This window comes from Cuculus canorus, chromosome 11 (genome assembly GCF_017976375.1).
Source record: "Cuculus canorus isolate bCucCan1 chromosome 11, bCucCan1.pri, whole genome shotgun sequence".
In the NCBI taxonomy this organism is placed as follows: Eukaryota; Metazoa; Chordata; class Aves; order Cuculiformes; family Cuculidae; genus Cuculus; species Cuculus canorus.
The window spans coordinates 20,672,295-20,683,836 of record NC_071411.1 but is presented as its reverse complement, the minus strand read 5'-3'; the positions used below and the strand labels follow the sequence as shown (position 1 = coordinate 20,683,836).

Sequence of the window (11,542 nt, the reverse complement as noted above, 5' to 3'; positions counted from 1 at the left end):
AAAATATGTTACAAGAGGAAACGAAAAAAATGGGAGAAACGCTCTTTAAAGGCATAAGAATTCATCAAAGAGCCCCACTCAGAAACCTCTGAAGTAAATCCATGAGCTGGACAAGAGATTGCTAACAGCTGTGGAAGGACAACACTCACTCCCAGGCCGGTAACAAACACCCTGCGGATCACCGGGATAGAACTCACGGTGAGGACGGGGAGGCTGATCCCGAGTATCCCACGCCTCGCAGCGCACAAACCAGGAGGAGACGTTCGCCAGCTGCCAACAACCAGAGGAACAGAAACAACCAGAGAAGGGGTCTTTGGCCGGGAGGAAGGTCGGCCGCCGCCTCCCCGAGGGGGCTTCCCCGCCGGAGCCCGAACCGCGCCGCCCCGGGAGGACTGTGCGGGACCGCTCAGCGCCCGGAGCAGCGGAGCGGCGGGGAAGGGCGGGCAGCGCCCCCGGCTCCCGGGCAGCCAAACGCGGGGAGGGCCCACGGCGCAGGCGGGGTGCGGGGCGTAGGGAGGGCTCGCGGGTCCCGGGCAGGGCTCGGGGGTAGGAGAGCGGGGCGGGTCCGGGGCGGGGAGGGGCAGGAGCGGCTCGGAGCGCGCAGGGTCTGCGGGTCCCGGTGTACGGAGGGCTCACGGTCCCGGGTCGATGGATCGGTCGCGGGGCGGCGCGGCGGGGCTGGAGCGGTGCCTGCGGGAGCTGTGCCGGCCCCGGGAGCGCGCCCCGCGCCTCCTGGCGCTGTGCCGGGCGCTGGGGCTGCGGGAACCGCCCGGGCCGCGGGGCCCCTGCTCGCCCGAGTGCTACGAGGCGGTGGTGGCGCTGGAGCGAGCCGAGGACCGCATCGCCGCGCTGGAGCGGGAGAACGGCAGCCTGCGGGGGCTGCTGCGGCACTCGCGGGCCGCCCGGCAGGTGAGCGGGGCGAGGGGAGAGCTCGGGACACCGCCCGGCTGCGGGGGACAGCGGCTCGGGTACCAGTGGGTTCGGCGCGGGGATGCTCCTGGATCATCCAGCGTCAGAGACCAGGGAGGGCGACCGGAGTTGAGGGCGAGGATGCGCTCGGGACACCCAGCGTTAGCGACCGGCTGAGGGGGACAGCGGCTCGGGTACCAGCGGGTTCGGGGCGAGGATGCGCCCGGGAGACACAGCATTAGCGACAGGCGGAGGGTGGCCAAGGTACCAGTGGAGGTCAGGGTGAGGATGCTCTCCGGATGCTCTCAGTCAGCGACCAGCTGAAGGTGGTCAGGGCACCAGCAGCGTTCAGGGTGAAGATGCTCTTGGATCATCCAGTGTCATTGACCAGTTAGGGCAGCCAGGGCACTGGGAGTTCGGGGTGAGGATGCTCCTGGATCATCCAGCGTCACTGACCCATGAGGGTGGCTGGGGTACCAGTAGGGTTCAGGGTGAGGATGCTCTCGGGATGCTCTCAGCGTCAGCAACTGGCTGCAGGTGGTCAGGGCACTGGCAGTGTTCGGCGTGAGGATGCTCTTGGATCATCCAGCGTTAGTAACTGGTGAGGGCGTCCGGGGCACCAGGGCAAGGATGTGCTTGGGACACTCAGCATTAGCAACTGGCTGAGGGTGAGAACGGCTGGGGTACCAGTGGGTTCAGAGTGAGAATGCACTGGGGGACACAGCATTAGCGACCGGCTGAGAGTAGCCAAGGTACCCGTGAAGTTCAGGGTGAGGATGCTGTCAGCGTCAGCGACTGGCTGAAGGTGATCAGGGCACCAGCAGCATTCGGGGTGAGGATGCTCTTGGGACACCCAGCATTAGTGACTGGCTGAGGGTGAAGGCAGCCAGGATATCCCTGGCATTTGGATGCTCTCACGTCATCAGCATTAGTGACCTGCAGCTGAGGGCATCTGGTTACCAGCAGTGTTCAGGGTGAGGATGTTCTTAGGACACCAGCGTTTGTGACCAGCTATGGCTGATGGTGGCCAGGGTCCAAGCAGTGTTCAGGGAGGATGCTGCTCTTGGGTCATCCAGCGTTAATGACCAGCTGTGGCTGAGGGCAGACAGGGTCCGGGCGTCATTCAGGGAGGAGAATCCTCTTGGGGCATCCAGCACTGGTGACCGGCTGTGGCTGAGGGTGGCCGGGGTCCCAGTGGAGTTCAGGGGTGAGGAGGATGCTCTCAGGACATATAGCATTCATTAGTGACTGGCTATGGATGAGGGCGTGCAGGTCCAAGTGGCGTTCTGGGAGGGAGGATGCTTTCAGGACATCCAGCGTTAGGGACCTCTCTGGCCCCAGACCAGTTTACAAGAGGAGTACAGCATAGACCTAGCTTCTCTTTCCTCTTCCAGCATTAACTTTTCAGCAAAGTTTGGTGACACAGAGCCTTTAAGGAGGAATGTGGCATTTTCAACAGTGTGACATTCTATATGTTTAAGGAATGCACTGAAAACCACCCTGCTAGAACTATAGAAGCCACCAGTTTAACAAACCACAGTGTCCATGCTGCTTCTCTGTTGCATGTGCAGTCAGTCACACACCAATTATGCACCATTGTGGGTTATTTCCGAAGTAAGAAAGAACTTTTGGATTCTTACTGGCACAAGCACTTGTAATGACTCGGTCATAAACGCCTGAGGGCTTCACCTCAGAAACGTGAGGGGTGTGTTCTCTTCAGAGCGTGGTCTGAAGAGCGAGCTCTGGGCTGGACCCTGTTCTGCAAAGGGGCCAATGGAGGAGCCTCTGGGTCCTGTGCAGAGCCCCCGTAGTGCTGGGGCTGCTTCTGTTTCTGCTGGATTGCCTCCAGTGAAACACAAATGTTCTTACCAGCAGGTAAATTACTCCGCCATGAAATAGCATAGCACAGCCACAGCACTGAAGGGCCGAGTGCCCCGGTTGCTCCAGCGAGTCTGATCAGGTTGGATTTTGTGCTAACACAGCACTCACAGAACCATCTGGTGTTAGCTAGCTGTCTCTCCTCAACGTCCAGCAGGGCAGGTGGACACCATTTTTGCCATTTCCTTTGAAAAGGTAAAGGAAGTCAGAGCAAACACAGAGTCACAAGTCAAAGGCCCCAGAATCAGGAGGAGGACAAAGACTAGAGCTCCAGAACACCACTGCTGCTGAACGTGACTTAAAACCATCACTGGGATTATGTTTTTCAGAATACTGCTGGCCTGTTCAGAACAGACCTGAGTGATGAATTAAAGCTATATATATATTCTGCAATAACCTCATGTTCCACTTTGATGAGTACTTTTAAAATTCGATTTCTAGATACATATATAGAAACTACTTTCTAGAGTTTCCTTCTCTCTGTATTTCACAAAGGTAAATAGGGTATTAGCTGGTGATCAACTATATGTCATTAAAACAAACAAACACAAAGTAACCCAGCCATTTTCAGTCTCAATTAAAACGTCAGTTGGTTTAAAACCCATTAATTTCTCCCTGCTTTCTGCTCCTGTTCATTATAGATAGGGCTGTGGAAAAGCCAGGCTAACCATAAGGAAGAGGAGACCTGTTTTGGAGGGAGTAAGGGACAGTTAACGGACAACAACTCCCAGAACATGTGCCTTCAAAGTGTCCTGAAGGAAAAGGAACTAGTCCAGAGCTCCAGGGATGGACAAATTGAAGAAGCTATTAGGCTCAATCAGGAGTTGGAAAGAGAGTTGAAGAGCTCTCGGGAAGCTCTGTTCAATCTGCAAGATTGCAACCGCAGCCTGAAGAGGGAACAAGCAGAAATGAGGAGGAAGGTGGAAGAGGCAAGACGCGTTGTCCTTAACAGTCTTGGCAAAGTGAAGGAGCTAGAGGTGAAAGCTAACGAAGTGCCACATCTGGAGCTGTACATTCAGCAGCTGGAGTCACAACTGCAGCAGTACAGGTAAGTCTGCATCTGCCAAAACACGCCTGTCAAATCACAGGGTTGGCACATGAGTTTGCTTGAAAATGACTGGGTGTAGCTTATTAAATGTCTGCAAATACAACTGCTATAATATAGCCAGAGGGAAATTAGAAGCTACTAATAGAACTGAGCCCGTTCAGTGAAAGGCAGGGCAAAATAAGGATGCTGATCTATAGAGAGCTGAAGTGACTCCTCAAACAGCCAGCAGCGGAGCTCACCATAGTAGTACTTCAGGAAAGCTGTAAAAGAAATTGCGTGCAGGCCTTCAGAGTCCATTTCTAGCACAGGGATTCTTTCACCGCAACCAACTAATACCAGTTCCGACGTCCTGCTAGTTAAGTTGCACCTACAAAGCCAACTGTATTGAGGTGGCCAGTACTCCAGCTGTTCAAGTTGTCATGTGAGTTGGAGCAAAACAGCCATGACCAACTTTGGCTGGCAGCTTTAAACTCTGCTGGGACTGTCACCCCTTCACAGGCAGAACAGGTCACGCACCGGATGAGAAAAGTTCAAACCCTCTCCTAAAACCACACAGTAAAATAGTGAGAGTCTCAAACAAGAAACAATCATCCAGCCAAACCCCACTTTTGTAATAGCATAAAGAAATAGGTTTCCAAAACTCAGAAAGTTGGTCACAAATTGAATAGTTCACTGCTTTTGTTGGTTTTTATCTTAGAAAAACCTTGGCTTCATTGACTGTTATTAAGCACTAGAGCAATTCTGCCCAAGTTTCAAATTGACCGATGGAATAAAAGGTTTATATTTTTACTGATCCAAAGTAAAACTAACATTTAATGTTTTTTTCCTAACTGTACTACAACTATATTTCAGTATATTGTCTATTCTGGACTCCTTGTCTTTTCCTGAACTTATACTTCCTCCGTTTGCTTATAAGAAGAATTCATAGCAAGTTATTTGTAGCATCACAGCTATTGTTACTGTGTCATGAAGTGAGGAAATTCTAAAAATAATCATTTTATCCGGTGTCTTTCTGTAAGCAGTGTATATGTTAATAACTGTGTGGCTGCAGAAGATAAAAGCCTTTATTTAAACATCTATAGGATTTTAACAACACTGAGGGCACATAATGTCCAAGATGATTGTCAATTACAGGGCTATCCGGATGAACGATACAGCTTGTAGTGCTGTGAGAGATCCCGCTGCTTGTCACTTCCGTTAAGTTCTCCCTGCCACGAGCACCCAAGACTTAAGATGAGTTCTTGTCCTGCAGAATTGCTTTTCCCAAGTATAATTAAGCATAAAAAAAAAAATCACCTTTAAACAGGTAGAGACGAACTAGTTAAAGACAGTAAGAAATGTCAGCTGGGCCTTGCAGAGCAGGAACTTTTATGGGTTACAGTGAAACAAGTTGCGTGAGTTTTTAAAAACAGAAACTCTGGTTTTTGTAAGATAACTATTTCTAATATCTGTTATAAAATACATGCTGATTTAAAGTGAGCATAAAGCTCCGGCACAGTTCTGGACTGACCATTTGGAAGCTACACCCACACTTTTTGAGGCATGTTTAGCACGGGCCCAGGCCAGCTTCCACGTGCAGGACTCTTCACTGGGTCTTGAGCCTGTGTCAGCCAGAAAGCACCGTGCTTGGCTTGAACAGCTTAACAACAGAGCCGCTTCCCGACTGTTAGCACTTACACGCCTGCGGTCATATTCCACAGTGCACAGAATACCACAATTCCACATATTCCACAGCGTGGCACAGAGATGTCCCAACTGGCAGAAAATAAGTACATTAAGCAGTGCAGAGCTTTGTGTTACAGAGAGGAAAGTGCTTAACGCCAGCCTGGCTGGCTGCCCTGGGCACCTTCACTTCACTCTGCTTGCTTACGCTGGGGCTACAGGTGGCAGAAATGACTTCTGCTCCTAGCAAGTCACCTTCTCTGGTTGTGCAGAAGCCCCAGACCCGTGGGCGTAGTTCAGGTGAAGTGCTAGGAAGTGCGTGGTGAGGGGAAGCTGATGAGATGGCCAAAGCACAGAGATGGAGGGACAGCGGCTCTATCCCACAGGTTTCCCAGGCTGTCAGGTGATAAAGTGGGCTCCTTGTAATGTGTTTAAGTCAGTATGAATTTAAGTTATTGCTGCAGTGAGCAGTTTTCTCCATTTCCAAGTGCCACATGAAGTTTGAGAGCATGTAAGCAGGATTTAGGATTGGCAAGAACTAATGCTGCAAGGGAGCAGGGAGAGAAATATGTGGAGAGTTGAGTACGCTGCAGAAAGCATTTAAGACTGCAGGTAAGTGTTGTGAGTATTCACCTCACCTGGCTTGGTGTGCCACTACTGTACTCCATACAAAGTCTAATTTCTTCAAGAGAGGATCATATTCAAGAATGAGACCAGTCTATGAGCTTTACACACTGCTCCTACTTAAGACTTTCAAGTTTATAAAGTAAAGAAAATGATTTCTTCCTTTAGTTTCAGGTTTTCAAAGCTTTTTAAGCATCTAAATCCCACTTCTAGGCTTTCCTCTTATACCAACTTGCCATCACTTATATCTGGAATCATAACAATGACCTTAAATTATAATCCTAGTTTGCATCTACGTACATTATAAACGTAGTTTGCATCTGTACAGGAGAGTGTTGAAGTACCTGCAAGTGAGCAAATGCTTTCCTGAGCTGAGGTACCTCATTACAGTTGTCTTTTTCTTCCCACAGAGTAGAGTCCTGCAATTGTTCCACAAAAATGTTGCTATCAATATCTCTGGTAAATGTTTGGCAGCTGAAGTTTGTGTGACTTAAACATAAATGTATTCCAAGGGCAGTCTCTTACATCCAGGTTTGAAATGTCCCTCTCATGTTATTAGTCTCCTAAGCCAACTTAGCTGGCCAAGTAGTTCATAGATATTTCTTGTCTTAATGTTCTTCCTGCATTGGATGCATGTGTTGGGGTTTTGTCCCCTTTCTCCATCATTAGAAATGTGTACTGTCTTTTATGTTTCATTATTTAACCCCTCTCAAGGTAATGAGTCAGCTCGGGTACTTTAAAGGGAAATTCCAAGAAATTCCTTACTGAAAAGCATGAGTTGAATTCATTTCGGAGGGAAAAGATGTCCCAAGAAGCTGTGTGTTTTCCACTGGTGCTCTGTCGGAATAGTGTCATTCATGGTGTCAGCATACAGGGGAGCTCAGGAAGTTAGGCAGGTCTCATTTTTTACGCAGTGCTGCCCAGAGTTAATCTCATTTTGTCATGGTGCACTCAATTGCATTTTCCCAAGTACAGGACTTCTCACTTGTTTTTCCTGAAGCTCACCTCTTCCATTTCTGGATGGCTCCTCCAGTCTCTCAGTGGGACTGACCTCGGAATCGCTGCCACCCCCTCCAGCTGGGTGGCAATTGCACATTTGTATGTTCTCTCGCAAAGGCTGGAAGTCCAGCTGACCGTGGTGGCCAGGTCCCAGGGCCAACTCTGGTGCCCTCCACTCAGTTGACTCGGGTCATCAACAGCTCTTCCCTAAACTTTTTTTTTGCAGTGAGTTTTGCTCTAGCGCAGGGTGACACCATCCGCATATTCTAATGTAATCCTATGAGTTAAGTAGGATTATAAGAGTGTTTATAATGGCACACATCAAAATGCTACTCCAGTGGAAACGTCCCATCTCCCGCTCCTCTCTATCCATTCAGCCATTCCCCCTGTCAGAGAAGAAATTAGACCGATTTGACGTGAATTGTTCTTGCCAAGTACAGGTTGGCTCTGTTTGTACCACACTGCAGGAGGCTGAGAAATGGATTGATTCCTTAATAAAGGTTACAGATCACTTTCTTTTTCATAGCATTGGAAGAAATAAGAGAATTTAACAACTTTTTTTTTTTATGCCAGTGTAACAAATGAAAGGAAGGGAAGTTTAGAATTCAAGTAGACTTTACAATGGAGATGTCCACAGAGTTTTTATGCTGCTGTGCTAGCTGGCAGCACAGTAATTACGTAGGTCAGTGCAAGGGGTCATAAAATACCAAAAATGCTTCTGATATGCATGGTCCGTCTCCCAAATTACTTAATTATCCATCAACAGTTATATGTGTTAATGAGTAGGAATCCTTGATGCAGATAGGCTTGTTTTGCCCCTCATATCCTCTTAACAAGTACAAAGAAGGAGGCCTCTAGCAGAATTTCCTCCATTCATTTCCTTCATAAAGTCACCAGCGTTAATGTTCCTAAGAAAGTTTTAGGGTACCCTGTACTGGAAGCAGTTCGGGTTTTGTTTTCTTTCAGGAGACAGCGATCAGATCTTTTCTACATGTTTTTTCTCAGGTTTTCATTTACTCTGTAAAGTGTAACAAGATGGACCAAACAGACTCAAATCCAGGATCAGGAGAGGAATGTGGAACTACTCCTAAATGATATTCGGCTTTAAGATGGGAGGAAAGCAAAGCCCTAGGAAGGGAGCACCAATCCACAAAAGGAGCGTGCAGGTTATTTCCAGGCAGAACGGTCACGCACAGTTTATATTTTGGCACTCTACAACTGTTTGTCTGTTTAAAATTCAGACATTAATTAAAGAGAATGTGGACAACTTTCTGCTTGACCAGTGTCATCAGCATTAACTCCAGCTGCTGTGAGGCAAAGGGCAGCTTGGCCGTTTATTGCAGAGGGCACAAAATGTGCGTGGAGGCTGTGGGTGCCTTTGAACCACACAAGAGGGAGGACAGAACCACAGCCGATGTGTACATCCTGGCACAAGACAAGGACAGGCAGGGAGCACTGACCGAGGGCAGTCAGCAGAACTATGGCACTCAGGGAACTGAGCTCACAGCAGGTAAAATCAAATGTCACTTTGCAGGGCCTCATCTGCAAGAGCACTTGGGCAGATTGTTCTAGATGAACTGATGTCATTTCATTCTCTAATTCTGTTTATAGCTAATATTTTATTCTACCCAAGACCATAAGAAGTTATATATTCTGCAGGTGTCAGCCCCACGCCTCAGGACTCTTAAGTTTTTCAAGCAGTTAACAGCAGCAGGTGAATATGCTCCCCTCGTATGGAGCTTAGACTACTTGTGTGTCTCTAGTCAGAGAAGAATCGCAAGCTAAACAAGCAAATCAGATCACTGCTCCCTTGGAACTTTGTAAGGGATGTTTTGCTGTCACAAAGAGGGATGATGGAAGTTATCACTATGCCTGGTAGAGAGAACTGTACAAGTGATTTCAATACGTTAACTTGGCACTCAAGGAAACGTACAGCAGCTCACTCCACGGCAGGGCTGGCTTAATTGCAAATGCAAGAAGTGCTTTGCAATTTTGTTTTAACATTACTACTTACTTCCCATAATAACAGCAAAACTTTCACTTCAAATTCTTTCAAACTCCTGCAGTGCATTTCTCCACAAGGAAGCTTATACTGGAGTGCTAATTCCTGCTGGAAATGTAGCCAGTTCTCTGGCTTTCTCCAGTGTTGGCTCTTAGTTACACAGTGTTTATTCTTGGGAGACTTTCGTTGCTTTCTCACTAAATCCTCCTTTTCATCTGGCTGGCCTTATCGGCTGTGTTGGGAGTAAATCACTGGGAGCACAATAGCGATGCCACACATGTGGACACTGCCCGCCAATGGGGGTAGACGTGCTTTCGTCCTGTCCCAGGCCTCCTCCCACCACTGTGAGCAGGCACCATTTGTTGAACCCATTGTGGCTGTCATGTAGCAGCCCCCATCACGCGTACACTCTTCGGGATGGAGATATTAAAGCGTGCTGCAAGCCCTGCTGCAGTCAGCAGTAACAAAAAGATAGTCTGAGCCAAAGAAGTTAGTTTTGTGTCTCATACGGAGTCTCTCATACATGCAGCTGCCTTTGAGAGCTGTCTCCTGCCCTTCTGTGCATAGACTGAACCATGCTAACCCCTCCCATACCAGAAAGATTATTCTTTCCCCAGAAGGCGTGCAGTCGGCGTTTCTGTGGCTACTCTCCCTTGAACTGGTGCCTGGGAATTGAGTCAGGAGCCGGGTGAAGCCCACGGTGCCGGCCGTGCTCCTCCCTCCTCCACCTGGCTGCCACAACAAGCTGTATCTCACCTCTCTGGCTTTCTAGTCTTTCCTCAGGAAAATGGATACCTCTGACAGCCCAAACCTTCTAGTGATGCAATGTACTAGCTATCCTGGTTTAGGCCAGCAAAATCAAAGATTACTTTCACACACAACTACTCCACCCCCTTTCAAATCATTTCCCAAGACTGGACTCCCTGGTAGAGGCTCCGCCACTGTGACAGCAGACCTCCCACAACTTTATTGCTGTCACTGCAAGAACCAAAATCAAACAGAACTGGTCCTAGCTCATCAACGGACCTCAGCTGCAATCCTGTGGATTGCTTGGTTGAGCTCCTGCACGGCACCTTTCGGTATCACACATTAGCAGTAGGTCACTGCCATCAAGACTGCCTAAGTGACAGGGCATCGCTGCCACATACTGCTGTTCTGCTCAGTTTATAGGCCTTAGAACAGCATTAACCTTGCTGTCATCCATCTGACACATCCTGACACTTCAGATCCCACTGCACGCAGGTACAAGGACAGAAAATGGATGCACTAGGGTTGGTCTGAGTTAGCAGCTCAGCAAGACTGGGATCTATGCATCTCTCTTGACCTAAAAGCCAACTAATATCAGTGTAATGAAAGGTGCCTATGAAAAAAACTTTTATAAAAGAACTGAGAGACTTGGGGTTGTTCAGCTCCTGGAAGACCTTAGAGTAGCTTCCAGTAGTGAAAGGGGCTCCAGGAGAACTGGGGAGGGGCTCTGGATCAGGGAGAGCAGGAACAGGATGAGAGGGAACAATTTTCAGCTGAAAGAGCGGAGATTGAGATGAGATCTTGGGAAGAAATGTTTTGCTGTGAGGGTGGGGAGGCCGTGGCCCAGGTTGCCCAGAGCAGTGGTGGCTGCCCCATCCCTGGAGGCGTTCAAGGCCAGGTTGGATAGGGCTTTGAGCTCCTGATCCAGTGGGAGGTGTCCCTGCCCATGGCGGGACGTGGAATTGGATGAGCTTTGAGGTTTCTTCCAACCCAAACCATTCCATGATTCTATGATTATTTATTACAAAGAAGAACACTTATAAGGCAAGCATTTGTAGCTTCCTGTCACAAAGTGTTACAGCTCATTCCAAACCTCGGTGGGGAGCAGGACCATTACGCGTTGCCAGCACAGTCATGCACGTGGCCTCTCCTTTCTTTCTGAAGCAAACCTGACAAGTTTCTAGCTGCTTCTAAGCAGAAGTGCACCTGCAGGAAAGGATGCTTATCAGAACACTCCCGTGTTCCGCACCTCTCTCAAAGGTCTCTGCATGACCAGGTCCCACTGTGCTGTGCTTGGCTTGTGCACTCGTGGGATCAGACCTGTTGAATTCAGCAGCAGCATTCTTTTGCTTATAGGAGTGATGAGAGCGTAACTGGGCAATAAACCTGTTACTGAACGGAAGTTTGCCAAGTCTCCCTCAGAGATGCTTTGAAGAGCCAGCAGTATTTTAAGTTTACTTTTTCTCGGGTCTGTTTTGTGAGACAAAGTAGTAACACGTAACCTCAAAATGCAACCTGTGGCTTGAACGCAGGCCTTCTGTGTTTACCTCCCTGGATGTCAAAGATACTGAGCAAAATCAAAGTAAAACCACCAAGGGCAAGATCCTGAGAAGGACAGAGCATCAACAAGTGTTTCAGTCAGGCACTTACACACCTATTTGGTACTCGATGAC

The 11,542-nt window shown here is 48.8% G+C and overlaps 1 protein-coding gene across 1 annotated transcript in view; it reads left to right on the top strand.

Annotated features, from left to right (window-relative positions):
- Positions 1–555: 555 nt before the first annotated feature.
- Positions 556–11,542, top strand: part of EFCC1 (EF-hand and coiled-coil domain containing 1) — a 55,903-nt gene continuing 44,916 nt past the window's right edge. Inside the window, exons 1-2 of the mRNA XM_054076960.1 lie at positions 556–909; positions 3,429–3,835. Of these exons, the coding sequence (XP_053932935.1) occupies positions 649–909; positions 3,429–3,835 (668 nt within the window). The 5' untranslated portion in view covers positions 556–648. The remainder of the gene's footprint in view (positions 910–3,428; positions 3,836–11,542) is intronic.